The 24,745-nt window shown below is 47.0% G+C and overlaps 1 protein-coding gene across 1 annotated transcript in view; it reads left to right on the top strand.

The window, feature by feature from the left end:
• Positions 1-24,745, top strand: part of nrxn2b (neurexin 2b) — a 919,866-nt gene that overhangs the window by 349,236 nt on the left and 545,885 nt on the right. Inside the window, exon 5 of the mRNA XM_056300763.1 lies at positions 8,004-8,305. Coding sequence (XP_056156738.1) covers positions 8,004-8,305 — 302 coding nt within the window. The remainder of the gene's footprint in view (positions 1-8,003; positions 8,306-24,745) is intronic.

The following is a 24,745-nucleotide window of genomic DNA, read 5'->3' as shown; positions in this document are numbered from 1 at the left end:
AACTTTAAAGACACTTTTATATTCTTTTGGAAAGATTTTAGTTCTCGAAAATCAAAATTTGCATCATTAAGACAATGTTGGGATTATGGAATAGTTGAAATTAGACAATTGTGACAACAGTACACTCTTGGTGTCACTCATAATATTATTAGATCTGTGAATGATCTCGTGGAAATAGTGGAAATAAACATTTCCATAGCATCTACAGAAAATCAAGGTCAAAATAAAATCCTCAAATCCAAAGGAGCCACACTGCCTGACCTACTCAGCACTAGAGCACAGGGAGCGTTGGTCCGGTCTCGTTTTCAGAGTGCTACTCTGATGGACTCTCCATCTAAGATTTTGTTCACCTTAGAAAAGAAAAATGGACAGAGCAGGCTAATCCATGCCCTGCAATCTGAAACGGGATGTACAACAGAGAGCTGTGAATTTCTACACTGAACTGAATACCAGTGAATATGAGGAAAATGGCGTGTATGACTCCTGCTGCAGTAATCTCCCTAAATTCCCAGATGAACTTAATTTGGAAATAGTAGGTCCTCTGTGTCCAGGAGAACTTTGTAGGGCTCTGCAGTGTGTGGAGAGGGGTAGAGTCCCCGGCACTGATGGACTTCTGGTGAAGGGTTATATAACTTTCCGGTATGAGCTGTGCAAAGATATTTTAAGTGCCGTCAGTGAGAGTTTTAATGACATGTAATTGCCACAGAGTGTCACGCAAGGAATCCTTACATTATTAAAAAAAAAAAAGCAACATGTCTCTCTCCTGTGTGCTGATTATAAACTGCTGTCCAAGACCTTGACCAACAGGCTGAGAAAAGTGATGGTATACATCATCCATTGAGTCAATCTTTGATAATATCAAAGATATTTTGGTAGTCTCTCGTTCTTTGGGCATATAAACTGGTCTCGTTGTTGGATGAGGAAGAGGCATTTGACCAGGTTGAGCACCTTTACCTTTGGAAGCTCATGAAAACAGTTGGCCTCAGCCCTGGTTTCATTGCCAAGATTAACATAATGCATGAGGACACTGAGAGTGTGTTGAAAATCAATGGAGGATTAAGTAGACCATTTAAAGTATGTAGAGGGATATGGAAGGGTTGTCCTATGTCAGGTAGTATGTTATATGCAATTTCAATAGAACCATTGTTACATTAAATACGCTATTGTATAGGTGGTCTGGTTTTATCTAATTTTAACACAAATTATGTTTTATCAGCTTATGCAGATGATCTTATTGTTATTAAAAACAAGAAGACATGGATGAATTAGAAAAATTGTGACTGCATTTGGGAATGTTTCAGCAACAACAGTAAATTTGGCAAAGAATTATGTGTTGGCAGTGGGAAGTTGGTTCTCCCAGGAGGAATGGAATGGTTTGAAATATCTTGGGGTTTATCTGGGAGTTGAAGATGTAGTGAAGAAAAACTGGGAATGAGTTTTATTAGAGAAGGTTAAAAGTAAAATTAGCTAAATGGAAACGACTTTTACCACAAATGTCATATTAGAGGCTGAGCACTGATCATAAATAACTTGGTTTCTCCTCTTTGTGGCATAAACTAGCATGTATGGAGCCAGCTACAGGCTTGCTACAGGAAGTACATTCTATTATGGTTGACTTTTTCTGGGATAAACTTCATTGGGTGTCTCAGTGTATACTTTTTCTGACTAAGGAGGAATGTGGACATGGTTTAGTGCAGTGGTGTTCAAAGTGGAAGACAGTGAGCCTCCCATCAGAGAACATCGTCACTGGGTCCTCCCTCATTTTAATAACATGCATAATAATAATATAATCTACTCTTTTTTAAAATAAAGGGTTGCAACCATAAAGGCTTTGAAAATGTTTATTTTGAACAGTCAGTCCTAATACGATCTCCTACATTTTAATAAAATCAATATAAAAGTGGTTAAGAATTACTACATAGGTCAATGCCTGTGTGCAAAAAAAAGAAGAACTGAACACATATTCATCACCTTTTAACAAAACAGAACAGAGAACACGAAAATGTACACCACCCATTGTTGTGCAATGTTTCTTCCCGACGTTATGTGTAAGGGCAAAGTTTTAAACACACTCTGAAAAATACATTGTTCACTCTTTTTACCGGGATCATGGATAGCCTTCATAGCCTTCTCTACCTTAAGGGGAGCAGCGAGTGTGTGTCTTGGCTTCACACAGACAGTAGATGCAGGACTGTACTGATGGCAGGAACGAGCGCAGGTCACCCTCCACCCGCAGCCTCGACCGGTACTTGCTTTTAATAAGATTCAAGGCAGAAAACCCACACTCGCCCAAGTAAGTGGATGTGAAGGGGATAAGTACATTTATAGCCCTTATGGAGACGAACGGGAACTCGGTCTCCACAGACAGCGACACTTAAGGTTCAGAAGTTATCCCTGCTTTTTCCCCCCCGCGCCTCCCCTGACTCAAACTCATTGGCGCCCCCCAGGGGGGGCAGGCCTCACACTTTGAAAACCCCTGATTTAGTGCATCTTTCCAGTAGGGTAGCAACTTTGAGATTGCAGTTTATCCAGCGTTACCTTACAGGCACAGATGAGGTAGTATGGAGAAACTCAGCAAGTATTATTTTAAGAAAAACAGCCCATTTAGATGCTTCTTTATTTCTATTGGACTCGAGGCTTGTACAGCTGGATGGATTGCCTTCGTTTTACCATTGACTTTGTAAATCATGGAACCTTTTCAAATGGAGTTGTCTGGGGCCTACAGCTTCTCTGTTTTGGCTTTTAGAAGAACCGATGATACAGGAATCCAGACTGGATGTACAGGACAGAAATGCCCCTGGCCTCACCCACAAGTTATGTATCACTGCAATTGTCAAACTGAGATACTATATAATGGATGCCGCGGGGGCTGCTCTTCATTATACAGAAGCAGTGGTATCTCTACTTGGTTTCAGGTCCCATTGCTACATCAGAGACATTCAGAGTTTGTGGATTTAAAAAAAAAACTGACCAAAGATGAACTGGTGACGCTGCAGGAATATAATTGTGGTATAGAGTTTCTGGATCGAGGTGAGCCTTTTCCGGAATCAGGAACACTTTATTTGTCATTTCATGTCATCTACTTGTGCACATGAAATGAAACAAAATATAATTTCCCCCAGCCCACAGCAGTGCAACACAAAGACAACAACACACATCCATATTTTCCTGAGCTGGGCTAAATTTACCATACCATTAAATGGGCTTGCAGGATCATTACTTGAATCTACATATGTTGAGGGTTCAGATTTATACATGTCAACTGGAAACACAATATACAGATACCATGTAAACAAAATGAAACTGAATGTTAAACATGATACGGTGTGGAGAGACAAATTGAATGTTGGAAAAAAATGTTACATCAGTATGGAGGGTTTTTTATAAAGCTCCCATAAATAACAGATCAGGTGATCTTCAGAGGAGGATTTTACATGAGGCTTTAGCTGTTAATGTCCTTGTAGCTAAAATTAACCCAGTTGTCTCCAGTAAATACCCTCTATGTGCTGGGCCAGAAACTGCTTTTCATTGTCAAAGAAGGGTGAATCAGTTCATCCGGATACAATGTTTATTGACAGATACGTTTCATCACTCAAATAAGTGACCTCTTCAGTGTGAAGAGGTCACTTATTTGAGTAATGAAACGTATCTGGCAGTAAACGTTGTATCCGGATGAACTGATTCAACTTTCTTTGATTCTCTTACCTGGATTATTGAGCACGCATCAAGATGTTTTCCATTGTTTTTTCAGAATGTAAAAGTCTTGAACCTTTGTTTGAGATGTTAGAGCTTTTATTGAGGAAATTTGACTGTGAATGGTCCATAACCACTTCCACGTTTGGGACTGGGTACAGCAAGAATAACGAAAAGAAATGGCAGCTGCTACATTTTGTGGTAGGAGAGGCAAAGTTGTCAAGTCAAGTCAATTTTATTTGTATAGTCCAGTATCACAAATTACAAATTTGCCTCAGTGGGCTTTATAGCAACGCAACATCCTGTCCTTAGTCCCTTGCATTGGATAAAGAACAACCCCCTGGAAAAAAAAAACCCTTTAAAAGGGAGAAAAATAGGAAGAAACCTCAGGGGGAGCTACAGAGGAGGGATCTCTCTCCCAAGACGGACAATGTGCAATGGATGTTGTGTTTACACAATTTACACAATACAACATTGAAAGAGGATAACAGAATTATAATGGAATTATAAGATTTTTGAAGAATATGATGAGGAGGATGCCAAGCAGTGTCGAGGTGGCGACCACCATCACCACGGAGACCTGGGAGGAGGACAGACTGCATATGCAGTCTGTTGTCTCTATATAAGTGTAGGGGGGAAAAACCCCAAGATATGAGATGTTTCTTGTCTCCAGTTAGCTCCTCTTTTGTGGCATTAGTGAAAGCAAGAGTATGGGTGGAGTTAAGATTTCATACGGCCATGACTGGTCTAAATGATTTTATGACAGTGTGGCGCGAGGATGTTATAATCTGCTCAGTAATGGATGAATGGATGATGATGATGGATGGATGTTAATGGATGCTTTTGCATGAAATATTGTTTGTTAATCAATTTATTGACATTTCATTGGAATGAATTATTTATGATACCAGTGTAAATAAGAGGGTTTTTTTAAAAATCAAAATCCCCCCCCCCTCCATTTTTCACACTTCCTTTCTTGATGATAATGAAATTCGCTTCACTTGAGATTTCTCTAGATCCCTTATTTGTTTTTTGTTTTTGTTTTTTTGCTTTTTCTTTTGTATATTTCTGCCAAGATACTCAAAGAAGTGTGAAGCTGTGTCTTCATCTGTGGACGTTATTGGCTCTTCAGCTCTTGTTTTGTTCCCTATTACTGCTTCTATATTTGTGTGTTGTCTTTGCGTTGACATGCTCTTTGATCCGTTAGCATGGCTCAGATCCGTCTTTTTCCAAGTGAGATGCTGCATTATTTTCTTGTACGGGCACATTAGTAACCACTTCACTCAACCACTCTTTTTATTAACAAACACTTTATATATATATATATATATATATATATATATATATATATATATATATATATATATATATATATATATACAGACACACACACACACACACATAAAAATTCTCCCTCTCACCCTTTTTTTGTGGTGTGTGTCTTCTTCAAGCTCAGGTCCTGTACCAGAGGCCTGGGAGTTTGAGGGTTCTGCACAGTATCTTAGCTGTTCCTAGGACCACACTCTTCTGAACAGAGACCTCAGATGATGTCCCTGGAATCTGCTGGAGCCACTCTCCCAGTTTGGGGGTCACAGCCCCTAGTGCTTCTATTATCACTGGGACTACTGTGGATTTCACCTTCCACATCCGATCTAATTCTTCCCTCAGCGCTTGATCTTCCTCTAGCTTCTCACGCTCTTTCTTCCTGATCTTGCCATCACTCGGGACCGCTGCATCGATCACTACTGCTGTCTTCTGTTCCTCGTCGACCACCACAATGTCTGGTTGGTTAACCAGCACCTGCTTGTCGGTCTGGAACTTGAAGTCCCACAGGATCTTAGCTCTGCCATTCTCATCCACCTTTGGCGGTGTCTCCCATTTGGACTTGGGGACTTCCAGTCTGTATTCAGTACAGATGTTCCTGTACACCATCCCAGCCACTTGGCTTTGCCTTTCAGTGTACACTTTCCCAGCTCGCATCTTACACCCTGCTATACTAAGTGCTGGACTGTCTCAGGGGCACCTTTGCACAGCCTGCATCTTGGGTCTTGTCTGGTATGGTAGACCCCTGCCTCAATGGACACACACACACACACACACACACACACACACACACACACACACACACACACACATATATATATATATATATATATATATATATATATATATATATATATAGCATTTTTTATAGCCCTCTAAGTCCTTGCTTTTTCAAAACGAGCCCCAGTCCCTCCCCCATTGTTTGTAACGTTTCTGATGTTATTTTTCAGATGATTTTTATCCTCCCATTGGTTAGTGACTTACTTACTTACTCCCATTGGTTGCTGTGCACCGTAACTAGGAGCGTGGCGCAGAGCAACGTAGTATTTATTGGCTGTGTTTTTTTTTCTTCTTTCTCACGCACAAAACAGGCTTGTTCTGCAATGTCTTAGTTTTTTCCTACATCTATCTTGATATATACTATATCCATCCATTATCCAAATGCTGTCAGGGTCGCGGGGATACTGGAGCCTATCCCAGCAGTCATTGGGCGGCAGGCAGGGATACACCCTGGACAGGCCGCCTGTGTGTGTGTGTGTATATATATATATATATATATATATATATATATATATATATATATATATATATATATATATATAATGAGATAGATAGAGAGATAGGTAGGTAGGTAGGTAGGTAGGTAGGTAGGTAGGTAGGTAGGTAGGTAGCGGTGCACCTTGCAGTCCTACTCCACATGGAACATGTGTAAAAGTCCATTCTCATCAATAACCAGCATGCACGTAGGGACTGAGATACCCTTTTCTCATTCAGTACGCTTCTCATTTCACCCAAAATGTGGCTACTGGCTTGCTCTCAAGAGTTTGCTCTTGATCCACCTGACAACCAACAACACACACACACACACACACACACACACACACACACACACACACACACACACACACACACACACACACACACACACACACACACACTTAGGCATGCCCGGGGAAATAAATAAACGGCGGTATTGGGAGTGATTTTTCGCAGTCGTGGAACTTTGGGGACAAATTGGATTTGATGACCCACCTTCCTCCGCAGGCGCCCCCTGGCAAGTTTACTTTCCCTATCTGGCTGCTGCCGTGCGTGGTCTAGCCCTCATTACCTGCGGCAGGTCCCTGCAGCATGCTTCCCCGGGGGAGCGGGCGGCCACAGGAAGCCAAGTGTCACTTCAGATCGCGGCTTGTATGGAGGGTTTAGCTGCTTTGTGACTCTGTCAGTTAGAGTAGCAGTTTGAAGCAGAAAAGGAGGCGACGGTGCCGCCGGTCGTTTGTCCCCTGGGTGGTTTTATCTGCTTCATCATCACTTACAGCCTGAGGAACAGTTTAAATCCCAGCACGCATGGTGATATAATTCACAAGAGTATTTTTAAAGAGCTTGTTAGCATTGCTTTTAATGCCAGTTTACTTAGTGTCATTATGTTCGTTACACTTATGCCTCTTTTTTTTAGTCACCGTGAACTGCAACTTTGGAGTGTATCACATATGCATATTGTGTATTTGCAGCCATTTGTGAAACATTGCTGTTGTAAGTGTCAATCGTGTGAAAATTGCAGTGTTATATTCGTGTTATTACATCAGTATCTCCTGTAGAAACAGCTGCAGGTATATGTGTGTTCAGTTCCTGACAGGCAGACACACACACACAAGCACATACACTCGCACACACTTGCACACACATGCACACATGCACGTTCACACACACGTTTACACTTACACACGCTACACATACACACACATGCTCGCACGCACACATGCATATTCGTGCATGCACACTTGCACATGCATGCATGCTCGCACACACACGCACACTCGTACACATACATGCACGCTTGCGCAAACACACTCACACCTGCACGCTCACACACATTCACACTCGCACACATACATACATGCCACTCGCGCACGCACACACACACACACACACTGTTAGGCAGTGTGTGTGTTTGATGTGTGTGCATGTTTGAGCAGCTTTTGGCTGGGAGAGTGTGAGAGAAGCTCGTGTCAGAAGGAGGGTGCACACTGCAAACTGAGAGACTGAAGGACAGAAGCAACATGTCAACATGACTCTTTCTCTCTCTCTCTTTTGAGTCGTTCCTGAATCTAAGTTATGTCATTCTATTTCACCCCCGCCCACCCCTCGCTTTCTCCTACCAACACACTTTCAAACACTCTCTCTCCATAGATGGGTATACAGATAGATGGGTAGATATGTTATTGTGATACTTTGTTTACCTGCTCCTCCTCCTCCTCCTCCTCCTCCAGGTAAGGAAGAGTCGGTGGCCACCTTCAAGGGCAACGAGTTCTTCTGCTACGACCTGTCGATGACGCCCATCCAGAGCAGCACTGACGAGATCACGCTCTCCTTTCGCACGCTGCAGCGGAACGGCCTCATGCTGCACACCGGCAAGTCGGCCGACTACGTCAACCTGTCCCTGAAGAGCGGCGCCGTGTGGCTGGTGATCAACCTGGGCTCGGGGGCTTTTGAGGCCCTGGTGGAGCCCGTCAATGGCAAGTTCAATGACAACGCCTGGCACGACGTGCGCGTCACCCGCAACCTGCGCCAGGTAAACGCATGCACGCATCTGGGGGGGTTGGGGGGGTGTTGAGGCTGGGCTCCGAGTCCAGCGCCCATCTTGCTTCACCGCCGCGGATTCAACTGTCTAGCTGTTTGACTCCTTTGCTTTCATTCTTTCTTCTTCAGTGGTGGTGTCGACTGGGCGTCTGCCCTCCTCTCCTGTCACCTGCTGCACAACTTATTTTAATTTTCTCTTATTTCAGGTTGAAGCGGGACAGAGGACCGGTGCTGATATGTGTTGTCGTTTTTGTTTCTGTTCTCACACACTCAGGGAGCATTCTGGGGTGAAAGGTCATAGAGCTTCTCAAGGTCAATCATAGTCCTATAATCCTAATCACAGCAAGACTATTAATGCCACAATTTCCTGTGATAAGATAAGATAATTTGTGTGTGTGTGTGTGCGTGCTTGTGTTATTATCACATTCATATCTATAAATTTTGGTTATTAAGAGAAAAAGTCGACAGTGCTCAACTCGCTGTGCGTGCACATCCTGTTCTGAGCTGTACAGACGGGACGATGCACCGTAATTTATCAAAGGCAACATTGCACTTACACCCTTTCTGAACAGATTAACTGGCACAGCTTTACAAACCGGTAATCGCAGGTAATGGGGAAACAGGAGCCATGGCAACAGAAAGGCCTGCATGCGGATGCGTGTCTGTTTGTGCTCATGCATCACAGCACGGTTTATCTCTTCAACTTTCACATACATGTGGCGGAAAACAACACAAGCGAACACACACATACACACACACACACACACCAGAGCATGCACACACACACTCATTAATACACAGGCCAGACAAATTGAGCAGTATTAGCAGCAGAGGCTCGATACACCAGGTCGTCCATTGGCAGTTGCAGATAGTGGCAATGAAATGCAGTCAATTCCACTTAAAACTGCCTTGCTTACTTTTCCTAGGGATTCAGTTGTTATGATGGAAAAGAATGGCTTTCCAATACTAGTAGTGGGTACGGCGAGCGCCCCATGTTGCAGAAAAGGCCTGAAGTGAATGCGTTAACACACAGTAGCGTGTATGCTTAACTTTCATCTGCTGAAGTTAAAAACGATCGCCACTGTCAGACTACTGCACTGGCATACTGCACTGACATCAAAACCACAATGATACGGGCGTCCGGGTAGCTTGGCGGTCTATTCCGTTGCCTACCAACTCAGGGCTCACCGGATCGAATCCCGGTGTTACCTCCGGCTTGGTCGGGCATCCCTACAGACACAATTGGCCGTGTCTGCAGGTGGGAAGCCGGATGTGGGTTGTGTCCTGGTCGCCGCACTAGCGCCTCCCCTGGTCAATCGGGGCATCTGTTCACGTAGGAGTGGGAACTTGGGGGAATAGCGTGATCCTCCCGCACGCTACGTCCCCCTGGTGAAACTCCTCACTGTCAGGTGAAAAGAAGTGGCTGGCGGCTCCACATGTATGGGAGGAGGCTTGTGGTAGTCTGCAGCCCTCCCCGGATCGGCAGAGGGGGTGGAACAGCGACCGGGACGGCTCAGAAAATAGGAGTAATTGGCCAAGTGCAATTGGGGAGAAAAGGGGGGGATCCAACACCCCCCCCCCAACAAAATGACAATGATAACATATTTCATAGGGTGTAAGATACTTATATATCTTATACATCTTAAGCACGGTGGCTTAGAAATGTGACCATAGGCACGTGATGTGAGAGCTGGTATTGGATGATGATATTACTGCATATATGTTAACAATGACACATATAGACTCAAAAAGAGGTGGTTGCACACACACACATGCGCGCCCATGGTGGGAGGTAAATGTGTTATGCTCTTCGTGGTCAGCAGCGGGAGATCTTAATGAGTTCAGGCCGTCGACATTTGGTAAGGATTTACACTGCCAGCCAGCACACCTAACCACAATTAGCATGACGCACGCTACTACATTAAGACACAATGTGGAATTTTATATCGTGATCACAAATCAGTAAGACTGGAATAGTCCTGCAACATGTCCGAGTACTTGGAAGTTACAGGTATTTTGTTACAACTCAAATCTCGGAGCCACAGGGTTTATGAAGATACCCAGAATGTGAGATCAATACTTAGTACATGCAACACAGACTCATTGATCAGAAATAGCTACTTTGTGTCTGAACAGGAAGTGGTCTTGAGCAAGACACCAAATACCACCTGCCCAGTCATTCTCCATCGCTGTGGATACGAGAATCAGCCCCTGATTATACATCAGACACGTGATGTATAATGTTACTGCCGCTGGGAGAAAAGTTACATGTATTTGTTTTTTGTTGTTTTTATTTTACCCGATAGCTGAACCAGCTACAACACGGTGTCTGTCTCCGCTAATCCACACGAGTGCACAGAGGTGGAGCATCCTAAGAGATGTAGTTGGCGGCTTCGGCGTTAAAGAGCTCTGTGGGTGTACACCGGCCCGTACTGCTGAGAAGCAGCGGGAGGAATACCGACGACATTGACCTGCCTCTCACACATACACCGCACTTAATTTGTGAATCAGGGGGTCCCAAAACACAGGGACGGTGCTGTTCCGGCGGGTCGGGGGGAGAGAAAAGGTCACGGGACGAATCAAAAAATCCACAGTGGCTGGAGCACACTGGAGGATGCACGAGCAGTTAAACCTAAACAAAACCGCCGTTACAAACAAAGCATTATTTATTAATCAGCAGCATTCACAATCACTCAGGATGTAGCGGGGGGGGGGGGTAGAAACCGCTGTTCACAGTTTGCAGCTCTCTCTCGCTCTCTCTCGCTCTCTCGGAAATTAGGGCCGAGAGTTTTATTTACAACCACAGAAATCCAGCAGGTTCATGCCGGGATCAAACTACACCATTTTAGCCTGATTTTGACGCGATTTTTTCATCGCCGACAAATTTCCAGCATCGGGTTCGATTATGAACCTGTGATGGCCTGGTGGTTCTGTGATGGCCTGGCGGTACTGTGATGGCCTGGTGGTTCTGTGATGGCCTGGCGGTACTGTGATGGCCTGGTGGTTCTGTGATGGCCTGGCGGTTCTGTGATGGCCTGGCGGTTCTGTGATGGCCTGGTGGTCTGTGATGGCCTGGTGGTTCTGTGATGGCCTGGCGGTACTGTGATGGCCTGGCGGTACTGTGATGGCCTGGTGGTTCTGTGATGGCCTGGCGTTTCTGTGATGGCCTGGTGGTTCTGTGATGGCCTGGCGTTTCTGTGATGGCCTGGCGGTTCTGTGATGGCCTGGCGGTCTGTCCAGGGTTTCTCCCCGCCTGCTGCCCAGTGACTGCTGGGATAGGCCCCAGCATCCCCACGACCCTGAGAGCAGGATAAGCGGTTTGGATAAAGGATGGATGGATGGGTTCGATTATGAACGCCGGGAACAACGAATGGCCGTCTTTACTCCCTGTCGTGTGCCATAATCTAAGAACAGCGATGTGGTGTCTGGAGCGCCCCACAACACCCCAACGAAAAGTCCGTCATGTCAGAATTTTTTATATTTTCCTGCCTCATCTGGGGTCTCCTGTGGCGTGTTCCTCGACGTTGACCAGTAGGAAGGGCTGGTAGAAGTACTCGGAAGCTATTCCAGGATCAAACCCGGGACCCTCTGTCTGTGAGCGAACAGTGATAAACTCGCACTGTACCGCCCTCGGGGCTGGTCGCATATCATGCGTTGAAAATATCCTCTGGTCCTCAGCACGGGCAGTGGACTGCACGGTTCCACTGGTCTCCAGAGTCTCGTCCAATTTCCGCTTATCGGTCGTAATGGCTGTTGCAACGTTACGCGTATCTGCTGCTGCAGCAGTGAGTACAGAGCCTGCGAGCTTGCATGTGGACTCGTCTGTCCTGCTGTGTGTGGTGCTCAGTCCCCCTCTGTCTCCCAAAACCCTATGAATCCGTCACATTTGTACGGGGCAGAATAAAGCAGGCAGCGTTATGTGGGGTGGTAGGGATTCTCCAGCAAAGGAGGCTGTGTAGGGGGGGAAAAAGGACAACACAGCACACCCTCCAAAGTATCAGAGCTCCCCCTAATGGTGGGATCCAGTACTGCTGCTGTGTATATGGGAAGGCAGTTTGTCTGTGAATGAGAACATTCACAGTTTGTGTGTGTGTTGCGGTGTATAGAGGAAGGCAGTTTGTGTGTGTGTGTGTGTGTGTGTGTGAACAGTTTGACTGGTCCCTGTGGTTTATGTGTGATAGGCAGGCAAGGACACTTGGCTTGACCTCTCATCAGTGCAAGGCCCTCCAAAACACACACACACACACACACACACACACACACACACACAAATACATGCACGTGCACACACCGACCTGTCCATCGCTCTCCCGTCCCCCGACACTATCCCCAGCACACAGACGTCTGCACAAACAGTGTTCCTCCTATCAACTCCTCTTCTCCTCCTGTGCAATTCTGCACTCTGCACCTTCCCTCCCTTCTTCCTTCACTCCCCCCTCCTCTTTTCTCCCCTCTCTTGACATGATGATCTAGCATCATGGACGGCTTGTAGACCTCAGCACGAGTGACCTGGCTGGCCCTTACCATCCTCAGAGGCTGCGCGCTGTCTAAACATGCTGCAGAGTGAGGGAACGAGAGAAACGTAGGTCTTCACTTCCACATGTCTGGGAAAGTAAGACTTGTGTAAACGATTCAGTGTGTGCGTATACCAAAACGGGCTACATAGAGAAAAACATAAATAAATAGGTCCGTCCTCGGGTTTACAAGGTTTACCCTCTAGACCTGATTTCAACCTGGCAACCATGCATCCGGCTAAATGTAGCCCACTTCTGGGCCAAGAATTTTAATTAACCATTACAAAATTACATATCACCTAGACAACTTTAACTTCCTGAGATACACAACGCAAGACTACTTATCGCAGGTCTATATATTGTGTGAGAATAGATTGTTTTTGGTTTCTTTGTGGCTACTCTGCACTCCAGCTAAGAGATTTAGACTTCTACTAGACTTTCACTTTTCAACCAGATTTAGTCCATCTTATCTCATCTCACTCACCTCATCTCATCTCATCTCATCTCATCTCATCTCATCTCATCTCATCTTCAGCCGCTTCTGCGGGGTCGGGTCGCGGTGGCAGCAAGCTAAGTAGGGCACTCCAGTCATCCCTCTCCCCAGCAACACCCTCCAGCTCCTCCTGGGGGATCCCAATACGTTCCCAGGCCAGGTCGGACATGTAGTCCCTCCAGCGAGTTCTGGGTCTACCCCAGGGTCTCCTCCCAATTGGATGTGCCCAGTAAACCTCCAAAGGAAGGCGCCCAGGAGGCATCCTAATCAGATGCCCGAACCACCTCAACTGACTCCTTTCGACGCGAAGGGGCAGCGGCTCTACTCCGAGTTCCCTCCGGATGTCCGAGCTCCTCACCCTATCTCTAAGGCTGAGCCCAGACACCCTACGGAGGAAACTCATTTCAGCCGCTTGTATCCGCGATCTCACCCTTTCGGTCACTACCCAAAGCTCATGACCATAGGTGAGGGCTGGGGCGGGGACTGACTGGTAAGTGCCCAGTCTTAGCCATTTGGACGTGTTGAAGATGTTCCAACAGCATCAGATTCCTGAGTGGGCTGTTGTTAGCCTGGTGAAACGGCTGCTGTGCATCAGCAACATAGGCTTGCATCATCTTTTCAATGACTTCCCGCTATTTCCGCTGCGCTCGTAAGAAAGTAGCGTGTAGTTTTTCTTCTTCCTGCCCCTGTTTGGTTATGGGATGTGTACATTATACTACATGATAGGTGTTTGTATGTGTAAGCGGTCCTGCTTGGAAGTATACGAAGAAATGAGCGAAATAAAAAGGACCAAATGAATTGATTCTTTGATCCTGTCGAATCCTGTGAGCCGCCTGGACGTGCGCCATCCGTCTGTGTGGTTAAGAGGCACCCGGGTCCCGGCGGAGACCGCAGGAAACACGAGCCGCCGGCTCTGCAAGGCTGCAGCATGCTGGGGGAATGGGAGGACGGATGGTGTGTGTATGTGTGTGTGTGTGTGTGTGTGTGTGTGTGTCTGTCTATTTTAAACCTGAAAGGGAGAAAGCATGACAGAGCAACAGAGGGAGGTAGATAGGAGTAATCTGCAGCAGCACGCACAGATTCAGACACACACATGTAAATACGAAACAAAGACGTGGAGACAGTGAGCATATCTGTGCAGAGGGTGGTGTCTCCGGGAATGGGTGAAGTTTGGGGCAGTAAGGGAGGCAGAACAAAGGAAAGCTGCCTTTTATTCACACACACACACACACACACACACACACACACACACACACACACACACACACACACACACACACACACGTATATACACACACACACACACACACACACACACACACACCACTGTGGCTTAAAGAAACCAAAAATCCCTGAACGGGCTCTGGGTCTGTGAACTGGGCCAGGCTTAGCCACTGTCTGCAGAGAGAGAGAGAGAGAGAGAGAGGAAAGAGAGAGAGAGAGAGAGAGAGAGAGAGAGAGAGGAAAGAGAGAGAGAGAGAGAGGAAAGAGAGAGAGACGTGTGAACTCTTCTAAAATATCCTTTTCTCGTTCTTTTTCCCGGCTTTCTGTCTTTTTGCTAATTTTCGTGCCTCTGCTTGGTTACTTTCTACCTTCCGCTCACTCCCCTATCTGTCATCTCTTCTTCTTCTGTCTGCCGCTCGCTCTCTTTCCCATTGCTCACTACCTCTCTCTCTCACTCTGTCTCTCTTTCTCTCTGTCTCTCGCTCTGTCCCTCTTGTTCTCTCGCTCTCACTCTGTCTCTCTTTCTCTCTGTCTCTCACTCTGTCTCTCTTTCTCTCTGTCTCTCTCTCTGTCTCTCTTTCTCTCTGTCTCTCACTCTGTCTCTCTTTCTCTCTGTCTCTCACTCTGTCTCTCTTTCTCTCTGTCTCTCTCTCTGTCTCTCTTTCTCTCTGTCTCTCACTCTGTCTCTCTTTCTCTCTGTCTCTCTCTCTGTCTCTCGTGTGCTCTGTCTCTCTCTTTCTCTGTCTCTCGCTCTGTCTCTCTTGCTCTCTCGCTCTCACTCTGTCTCTCTTTCTCTGTCTCTCGCTCTGTCTCTCTCTTTCTCTGTCTCTTGCTCTGTCTCTCTTGCTCTCTCTCTTGCTCTGTCTCGCTTGTCTGTCTGTTTCTCTGTCTCTCTCCCTCGCTCTCGCTCACTGTCTCTCTCTCTCTCTCTCTCTCTGTCTCTCTCTTATATAGAATTAGACTTTGGGTGTGGCTATTGGATTACAGAGATCAGATAGATTTGCTCTCCTCCTTTAAACACCGAATGTATTGTTGTGGGGTTCAAACACTGGCCCGGAGTTCATTTCGGACACGGCCGATCTGCCGCAATATCTGTGAAACGGCACGCTGTCTTTTTTCCCTGTCTCACATAGCCAGTCAGTACTGTGCTAGGCACTGCATTATTCCATGATGAATGCAGATTTAAATTATTTTTATAGCCATAAAGTTCAGGGTAGTGGAAAAACAATGCCGGTGTATCAGATGCTGTATGGAAAGTCCCTCTGTCTCCGTCCACAACATTGGTTACCGATGCCCTCAGAACGTATCTGGAATCTGCAAAAGAGAGCAAATGAAATCACAACTTGTGGAAACCACATAAAGACCAGATTTACCTGTTTCCAGAGAGTAGTAGCGTTACCAAGGAACTGATCTTTAATGGAGATTCAGTTAACTTTGATTTGCTGTACAGATTTGTCTGTAGTCTATTTTTTTTCTTGGAATATAATGAAGGAATTACAGTCACTTAACTTTGTCTTCAGATCACCTCCATTCTGCTATTTTAATCCATACATGTAATTGGATAAATGTAATCCATTACTCTTTTAATGACCAAGAATGACTAGACTCGCTAGCCCTTGGCTAACGGGTCGGACCCTTTAGTCGACAGGTTAACGTAGTCTTCCTTGGTGTGGGCGAACCGGGTTCGCGTCCCGGCTGCGGCGATTCCCGGCGGACCCCTGAACTCGCTACATTGGTGTCAGAAGTGGGATGGTGACACCGTGAGGCCATCAGAAGTGTGTGCGCCCAGAGGTGTGAAGGAGCTGATATGCTGATCCGCGGGGACGCGTGTCCCGAAGGAGGGGGGCAGTGAATGAGTAGACTTGCTAGCCGGCTGGCTAACGGGTTGGACCCTTTAGTCAACTGATTAACTTAGCCACCTGTGGTGCGGGAGACCTGAGTTCATGTCCTGGCTGCGGCGGTTCCCGGCTGCCCCCTGAACTCTCTACACTCTGAACACAGGAGTGACTGATACAGTGACATATGGGGGGGGCATTGCAGAATGCTCTCACCGACCTGCTCAATTATACACATAAATACACATACGTTCACCTATATGCACAAAAATCAAACATTTTGCATTCGTGGTAGATACAAAAAGGCCCTTCGCATTCTCTTTTCACAACGCATTCATAGTACTGAATTTTTGGGTCTTGAATATCTACTACTTCCGGCTGTTCCCGTTAGGGGGCGCCACAGCGGATCATCCATTTCCATCTCTTCTTGTCCTCTGCATGTTCCTCTGTCACACCAGCCACCTGCATGTCCTCCCTCACCACATCCATTAACCTCCTCTTTGGCCTTCCTCTTCTCCTCTTCCCTGGCAGCTCCATATTCAGCATCCTTCTCCCAATATACCCAGCATCTCTCCTCCACACATGTCCAAGCCATCTTAGTCTTGCCTCTCTTGCTTTGTCTCCAAACTGTCCAACCTGAGCTGTCCCTCTAATATACTCGTTCCTAATACTGTCCTTCTTCATCACTCCCAATGCAAATCTTATCTTCAACTCTGCCACCTCCAGCTCCACCTCCTGTCTTTTCATCAGTGCCACTGTCTCCAAACCATACAACATAGCTGGTCTCACAACCATCTTGTAAACCTTCCCTTTAACTCTTGCTGGTACCCTTCTGTCACAAATCCCTCCTGACACTCTTCTCCACCCACTCCACCCTGCCTGCCCTCTCTTCTTCACCTCTCTCCTGCACTCCCCGTTACTTTGGACAGTTGACCCCAAGTATTTAAACTCATCCACCTTCATCACCTGTACTCCTTGCATCCTCACCATTCCACTGTCCTCCCTCTCATTCACGCATATGTATTCCGTCTTTCTCCTGACGTTCATTCCTCTTCTCTCCAGTGCATACCTCCACCTCTCCAGGCTCTCCTCAACCTGCACCCTACTCTCGCTACAGCTCACAATGTCATCCCATCATATCAGCCAACTCTCTCCCTTTACCAGTCAGAGTGCCAGCATTCAAAGTTCTGACTCTCACACCCACACTCCTACCCTTCTTCCTGTCCTGCAGCCTCTGAACACGCCTTCCCCCTCTCCTCCTTCGCCCAACAGCAGCATAGTTTCCACCAGCACCCACCCTGCTGGCCAGCAGTACTGGTGGCAATGGTTTTACGCGGGATACCCTTCCTGACGCAACTCTCCCCATTTATCGGGGCTTGGGACCAGCACGAAGAATGCACTGGTTTGAGCATCTTCAGTGGCTGGGTTGCTTATTGAATATATGTTGTATTTATTTGTCAACTTTCAAACTTTAGCAACAGGTTGCTTTATAAACAGACTGTTAACGGAACATTAACAGCACAAACACAGTTAGATCTGTGTAAACACACACACACACACACACTTTTATCAAATTCTGAACAACTTCATGTCTCCCTGCATGTCTTCCATCCATAACAGACAGCTTCACAGATTCACATTCAACACACAACATACAGCCTTCACACAGTCCTCAGCCTACCTGCACCTTTTCCCCCCAACGAGAAGGACAGAGGAAGTGCAGAATATCACTGATAAACACAGCTGTTGAAAATACAAGACAAAGACATCATAACAAAATAGCTTTCAAGGTCCATGGCATGGAACCACAGAAGTCAGTCGTCGCTGGATGACCCCAGTCCTGTCATGTGAGGCAACATGGTTTTGTGAGAATGCGGTGTAGCGTTTTAGAATATGAAGAATCATCAAGTAATAATGTTTAGTTATTTGATCATTTAGTGTAATCCGATTAACCCCCGTCTCCGTGTCAGTAGCCGCTTTTACCGGAGGGTTGCTGGGAAACAATCACATTCATTTTTATTTCTAAAGACTCGATAGCGACATCAGCACCGCCCACTCAGCAGGAGGAGCCTTGATACCTTCCTTTCTCTGCTGTCTGTAAGGCATCATCAGGCTAACAGCAGCAATTACCCCCTCCCCTTTATCCATCCACCCATCCATCCACCCAGCCATCCATCAGACCTTTCGCTGGCATATTTAAATGGGCAGAATTACAAATTGTGAGTGAAACGCTTCCTCTCTTTTCCCCCTCCTCACCCGCCCCTCTCGCTCTCTCACTTTCTATTTTCCCTTGTTCCTCTCTCTCTCGCGCTCTCTCTCCTTCCTCACTCTCTTGGCGTTTTTACACAGAGATCCTACAATACTGCTGTCACGAAGACCCGTCTTTACCCCGGCGTTGTTTTCTATACTGGCCCAGACAGGCAGCCGCCCCAGCGTGGGGTTTTACACGGCATGCTGGCGTTCCGGAAGCAGAGGCTTCGTGACGTGTAACGCAGCGGCGTCGGCTGGCCCGTCTTGCCAGTTGTCCCTCTTATATACAGATGTTGATCAGTGACTACCTCCGCTTCCGGCTTCACGCTGGAGCAACAGTGCCCCCCCCCCCCCCAAAATTCCGTGTTTGTGCCTTTTACACGGAACAGTGAGGCGGATTAATGGCGCAAGTTTCCCGCCTTGAGAAGGCCGTGTAAAAAGTCCTTCTGTCTCCCTCTCTTCTGCCCCCTCCCCTTGCTAGCAATTTGTTGCCTAGCAACAGTGTTTGGGCGATGTTGTCTGCTAGTAAATGGACTCTCCCTGCAGACTTCAAGTAACTGTTTTCCCTGCCGCTGTATCTACTGCCTCACACACCTCTCCCGGATGAAACGTTTACTGCTCAGGTCGAGTTAGTTGCTATTAACACTACTGCGCTTCTTTCAAACTACCGGTGGTACTTTGTTTTCCGTCAATGAGGATTTAAAATCAATAGGGAATAGCCACAAGGCGGCTCAGAGTGGCTGCTGTGTGAGAAGTGCTGTGCTCAGTGTCTTTGTTTTACCAGAAAAGAGTACTTTTTAAACCTCTCAGGGAGCCCACAGGATGTCAGGTGGCTCTCGTTTGAGCCGCCACCTGATTGCAGTTGGGGAAGTGTGGGCTTTATGCCACGTAGGCACAAACAGTCAGAGTGAATGCAGAGAAGACCGACCATTAAAGAAACACATGTTTTTGTGGGGGCGCCATGGTGGCGCAGTGGTTAGCACAGTCGCCTCCCAGCAAGAAAGTCCTGGGTTCGAGCCCCGGGGTAGTCCAACTTTGGGAGACGTCCCAGTTTGTCCTCTGTGTGGAGTTTGCATGTTCTCCCCGTGTCTGCGTGGGTTCCCTGCGGGTGCTCCGGTTTCCTCCCACAGTCCAAAGACATGTAGGTCAGGTGAACCAGCCATACTAGATTGTCCCTAGGTGTGAATGTGTGTGTGTGTGTGTGTGGGCCCTGTGATGGCCTGGCAGCCTGTCCAGGGTGTCTCCCCGCCTGCCACCCAATGACTGCTGGGATAGGCCAGCATCCCCTCATGACCCTGAGCAGGATGAGCGGTTTGGGTAACGGATGGATGGATGGATGTTTCTGTGGGAGTATTAATCAAGTGTATCTTGACATATTAGCGCAAAATGTAGCCAAGGCACTGCCTTTTCCTTCTACTAAAAGAAAAAAGCGCATGATATTTCTTTGTAATGAATTTCAGAATATCATTATGCTGTAAACCCAGCAATCAGATTAATTGTTTAAGCGTGTTGGATACCTCTGTATATTATTTTTATGGATTTAGGATATTAAAATATTATTAATCACAGCATTAATTAACACATCTAGTGGTACTCTTTGACTGTTAAATTATGAACTTACAGAGACGGAATGCCTTGGCACACCGAATCTTAGGAATTTAAGGGAAACAAAAAGAAAGATAACATGACATTGCTGAGTATTAGCATTTCACTTGTTTGAAAGTTATTATTAGAAAGTCTCGAGTTTTTATTATCTCACTTCCACCTTGCATTTAGACGGGGAGGAGGTCTTAATCATGCACAACAGAGGGGATTATGGAGATTCAAGAAAGGGCTAAGGGCAAAGACCAGATTCACAACTGCAGTAATGTGTGTCTGTGCTGCTGACCTTTCCTTGCAGCCTGGAGTGCACCACAGGACGGCAGACGTGGCAGAGATAACAAAACCTAAACAAGTTCATGTTCCAAGGACAGGAAAAACCCCGACCAGCACACATTACCATGTGAGGATGGAGGGTTATTAAAAAATAGCTGCAGCTCTTTTGCTCTGCACCTTTTGGATTTCAAGAATTCAAACAGCTATGATGATATTAATCAGTGTCATCTATGCAGATGAGTGCATGCTTAGCATTTCAACAAGGCCAGGCATTTTTTTTTCTCCCTTTTTCTCCCCAATTGTATCTGACCAATTACCCCACTCTTACGAGCCGTCCCGGTCGCTGCTCCACCCCCTCTGCCGATCCGGGGAGGGCTGCAGACTACCACATGCCTCCTCCCATACATGTGGAGTCGCTAGCCGCATCTTTTCACCTGACAGTGAGGAGTTTCGCCAGGGAGACATAGCACATGGGAGGATCACGCTACCCCCCCCCCCCGAACAGGCGCCCCGACCGACCCGAGGAGGCGCTAGTGCAGTGACCATGACACATACCCACAACCAGCTACCACCTGCAGACCAAGCCGGAGGTAACACAGGGATTCGAACCGGCGATCCCCGTGTTAGTAGGCAACAGAATAGACCGCTGTGCTACCCGGACTAAAGTGTTATTTAAAATCCATGGGCCCGTCAACTATCAGTGTAGGCCTACTATGCAGTGCATGCTCATTTTTAGCGATAACAGCGGTTGCTATTCACGGCGAGGCCGAGACAGTGGATTTGTTTGATGTACATAATGACGTCCTAACACCCTTGTAATCCTTTTTTGTTTACTGCCGACAACATTTTAAGTATTTTTAAATGTGCTCTAGCCAAGGGGGGTCCTTACTGTTCACAGTAAGTGGGTGGGTGAATTTGTGTGTGAGGTTAAGTGCTGTACAAACAAGGTAAGCTTTGCGTGTGTGTGTGAGTGCGTGTGTGTGTGCAGCATGCAGTATATATATAGACAGGATTTGATAGCTGCTTGACAAGGTTTACCTGTGCATTTGCATTAAAAAAAAGCTCATTTGCATAGCATTTCACCGAATTAGCATATCCGCCCGCATCCGCTTCTCACTCATCGGCCTCATTTGCCACTACCTGCACCGCCACTTTCATGTTTATTCATCCCCCTCTGGCAGACCTATAATCAGATAACAAATCTCTGCACCATTAGCACACTTAAACAGGTGGCGACCGGCAACAGAAACTTGGCAAGAGTCAGTCTGAGCGGCTGCAAAGAGGAGAGCGATGTGGTTTGAGATCTGGCAAGAGATTAGGGCAATCCATGAGATGGAGAGAGAGAGAGAGAGAGAGAAATCAAGGGATGGGGGGTGGGGTGGGAGAAGAGACCACAAAGGATGTGTCAGACACATAGAGACGAGGCGGAGTGAGCAAGCCGGAACACAATAGACAGAGAGTGCAAGTCTGAGATGGAAATGTAGAAAAGAGGATATTGGGGGGGGGGGTCTCTTTACTGGTGAGAGGGAGACAGAGAATTAGGTCTGCATTCTTTGCACTAGACAATATATTCCCTTTTGGATTCCACACACACACTCATGAACATTTCCTCTCTCCCGCTCTCACACACACATTCACACTCTCTCTCTGTTTGCAGAGTTCTCTCTCTCTCTGGCGTAATTGTGTTGACATTTATATTTGCACCTGAAGCCTGTGTGCCAGCTTCCATTACTTGGAGCCAGACTGGGAGAAAAGGGGGACTACAGCGGAGGTGGAATAATTGCAATGAATGCGGAACTAAATGTACCTGAAAGAGGCATTCTGAATTCATGCCCGTTGCCCCCCCATTCTGCGGGGTCACATGCAGGCTCTCCATTGCCCGGTATATGCAAAACAGGTACACATGCTGCTGTGCCGATGCAGATGTGTGTAAAAAAAAAAAAACACTGCCCAGGCACACACACACACACACACACTCACTCACTCACTCACTCACTTCCCCCAGACATACACATGCATATTTACTCAAACTAATCTTCTTCTTTTTTTAATGGATGTGCCTCCCCGTACCGTAGTATTTTTCTCTTTTTTTTCTTCTTTGTTTGGACCTAATCATTATTCTAGCCTACAAACTACATTGCCCTCCACTACCTTCCCTCCAATCAAAAATAGTGACCATTTGCTGCCCCACCAGCCACACACACACACACACACACACATACACACAGACACACACAGAGACACGCCATGCCATAACCACACCATAATCAGTCAACTAAAAGTCGGACCCTTCAGTTGACTGATTAGCATAGTCGCCCGTGGTGCGGGACACCCGGGTTCATGTCCCGGCTGCGGCGGTTCCGGCTGCCCCTGAATTCGCTACATTGGTGTCAGAAGTGGGCTGGTGAGACCGTGAGGCCATTGGAAGCGCGTGCGCCCAGAGGCGTGAGGGGAACTGGTATGCTGAAGCGCGGGGACGCGCTTCCCGAAAGAGGCGGGTAGTGTAACGAACACGGATGACCAGACTCGCTAGCCCTTGGCTAACGGGTCGGGCCCTTTAGTCGACTGGTTAGCGCAGTCGCCCGTGGTGCGGGCGACCCGGGTTCACGTACCAGCTGCGGCGGATTCCCGGCTGCCCCCTGAATTCCCTGCATTGGTACCTACACTATCAACATTATCACTCACTATGAAATAACCAAATTGCAAATATATAGAAGAACAATAGTCAGTCTTACAACTTCCCAGGTTACGTTGATAAATCTGTCTCGAGTACGAGCCTGACACCTGTTATACGAGCCATTGATCATTTTCAGCGTTCGTCATTAAATATTTAGCTCGCTTGTTCGCCGCCGGCTGTATTTCAGAAATGCCCCCATTGATATGTGGCTGCACAGAGCAGCGCTTGACAAAAGTGGCATTTACTGTACGTCCCGCTCAGTCAACATTAGCGTGCCCCCTGTGGTTCTTCCACGCCTTGTTGATGCGGAGCTTAAGTCGATCACCCCCCCCCCCCTCTGTGATGCCAGAGCCACATGAATAGTGCGAAGCCATGTTAATAGCATTAACTGGATAGCTTCCCCCTTCACTTTACCCCCCTCATTCATGATGTATGATGATTCCTCACCGGGGGAGTTCCCAAGAGAGACCCAACATGTTAATACTTTGTCGGGGGCCCGTGGTTGTTGATATTAACTACGAGCTTTACTCTCCATCAGTAAACACTGGCAAACACCAACCTCTGTTTTCCCACATGGGTCAATTAAAGTGAGGGTGATGCGCTACCACAGCAGGGTTTCCAGGCATGGGGACGTGTTGCGAGGTAGAGTTGAAAGTGACGCTATGAGCAGAGGGGGAAAATGAAGCTGAGAGAGGGTGCAAATTAGCAACATGGGGGAGCGATCTGTTTTAAATTACCCTTGTTTTCCTGCCCTCTATTACATGCGTAGTTGTTTGTCAACACAAACCAGTGAGATTTGTCATCCTGCACACTCATAGATGTGACTCTACCAAATCAAGTCTGCACTTCTGCAGCGCTGCAGACATTGCCTCCTCAGCGATAGTATATGGGAAAGAAACGCTTAAGTAGGTATTTTTCCTTACATTGGTAGCCATTTTAGAAGTCATCTCATCTCATCATCAGCCGCTTCTCCGGGGTCGGGTCACGGTGGCAGCAAGCTAAGTAGGGCACTCCAGACATCCCTCTCCCCAGCAACGCCCTCCAACTCCCCCTGGGGGATCCCAAGGCGTTCCCAGGCCAGATTGGACCTGTAGTCCCTCCAGCGAGTTCTGGGTCTACCCTGGGGTCTCCTCCTAGTTGGAAGTGCCCGGAAAACCTCCAAAGGAAGGCGCCCAGGAGGCATCCTTGTCAGAAGCCCGAACCACCTCAACTGGCTCCTTTCGATGCGAAGCAGCAGCGTCTCTACTCCGAGCTCCCTCCGGATGTCCGAGCTCCTCACCCTATCTCTAAGGCTGAGCCCAGTCACCCTTCGGACAAAACTAATTTCAGCTGCTTGTATCCGCGATCTCACCTTTCGGTCACTACCCAAAGCTCATGACCATAGGTGAGGGTTGGAGCAAAGATTGACTAGTAAACTGAGAGCTTTGCCTTCCGGCTCAGCTCCCTCTTCACCACAACAGTCTGATACAACATCTGCGTTACTGCTGATGCTGCACCAATCCGCCTGTCAATCTCCCGCTCCATCCTACCCTCACTCGTGAACAAGACCCCGAGATACTTGAAC

Source organism: Lampris incognitus, chromosome 20 (assembly GCF_029633865.1).
Source record: "Lampris incognitus isolate fLamInc1 chromosome 20, fLamInc1.hap2, whole genome shotgun sequence".
Lineage (NCBI taxonomy): Eukaryota > Metazoa > Chordata > Actinopteri > Lampriformes > Lampridae > Lampris > Lampris incognitus.
This window is presented reverse-complemented; position numbering and strand designations above follow the sequence as displayed.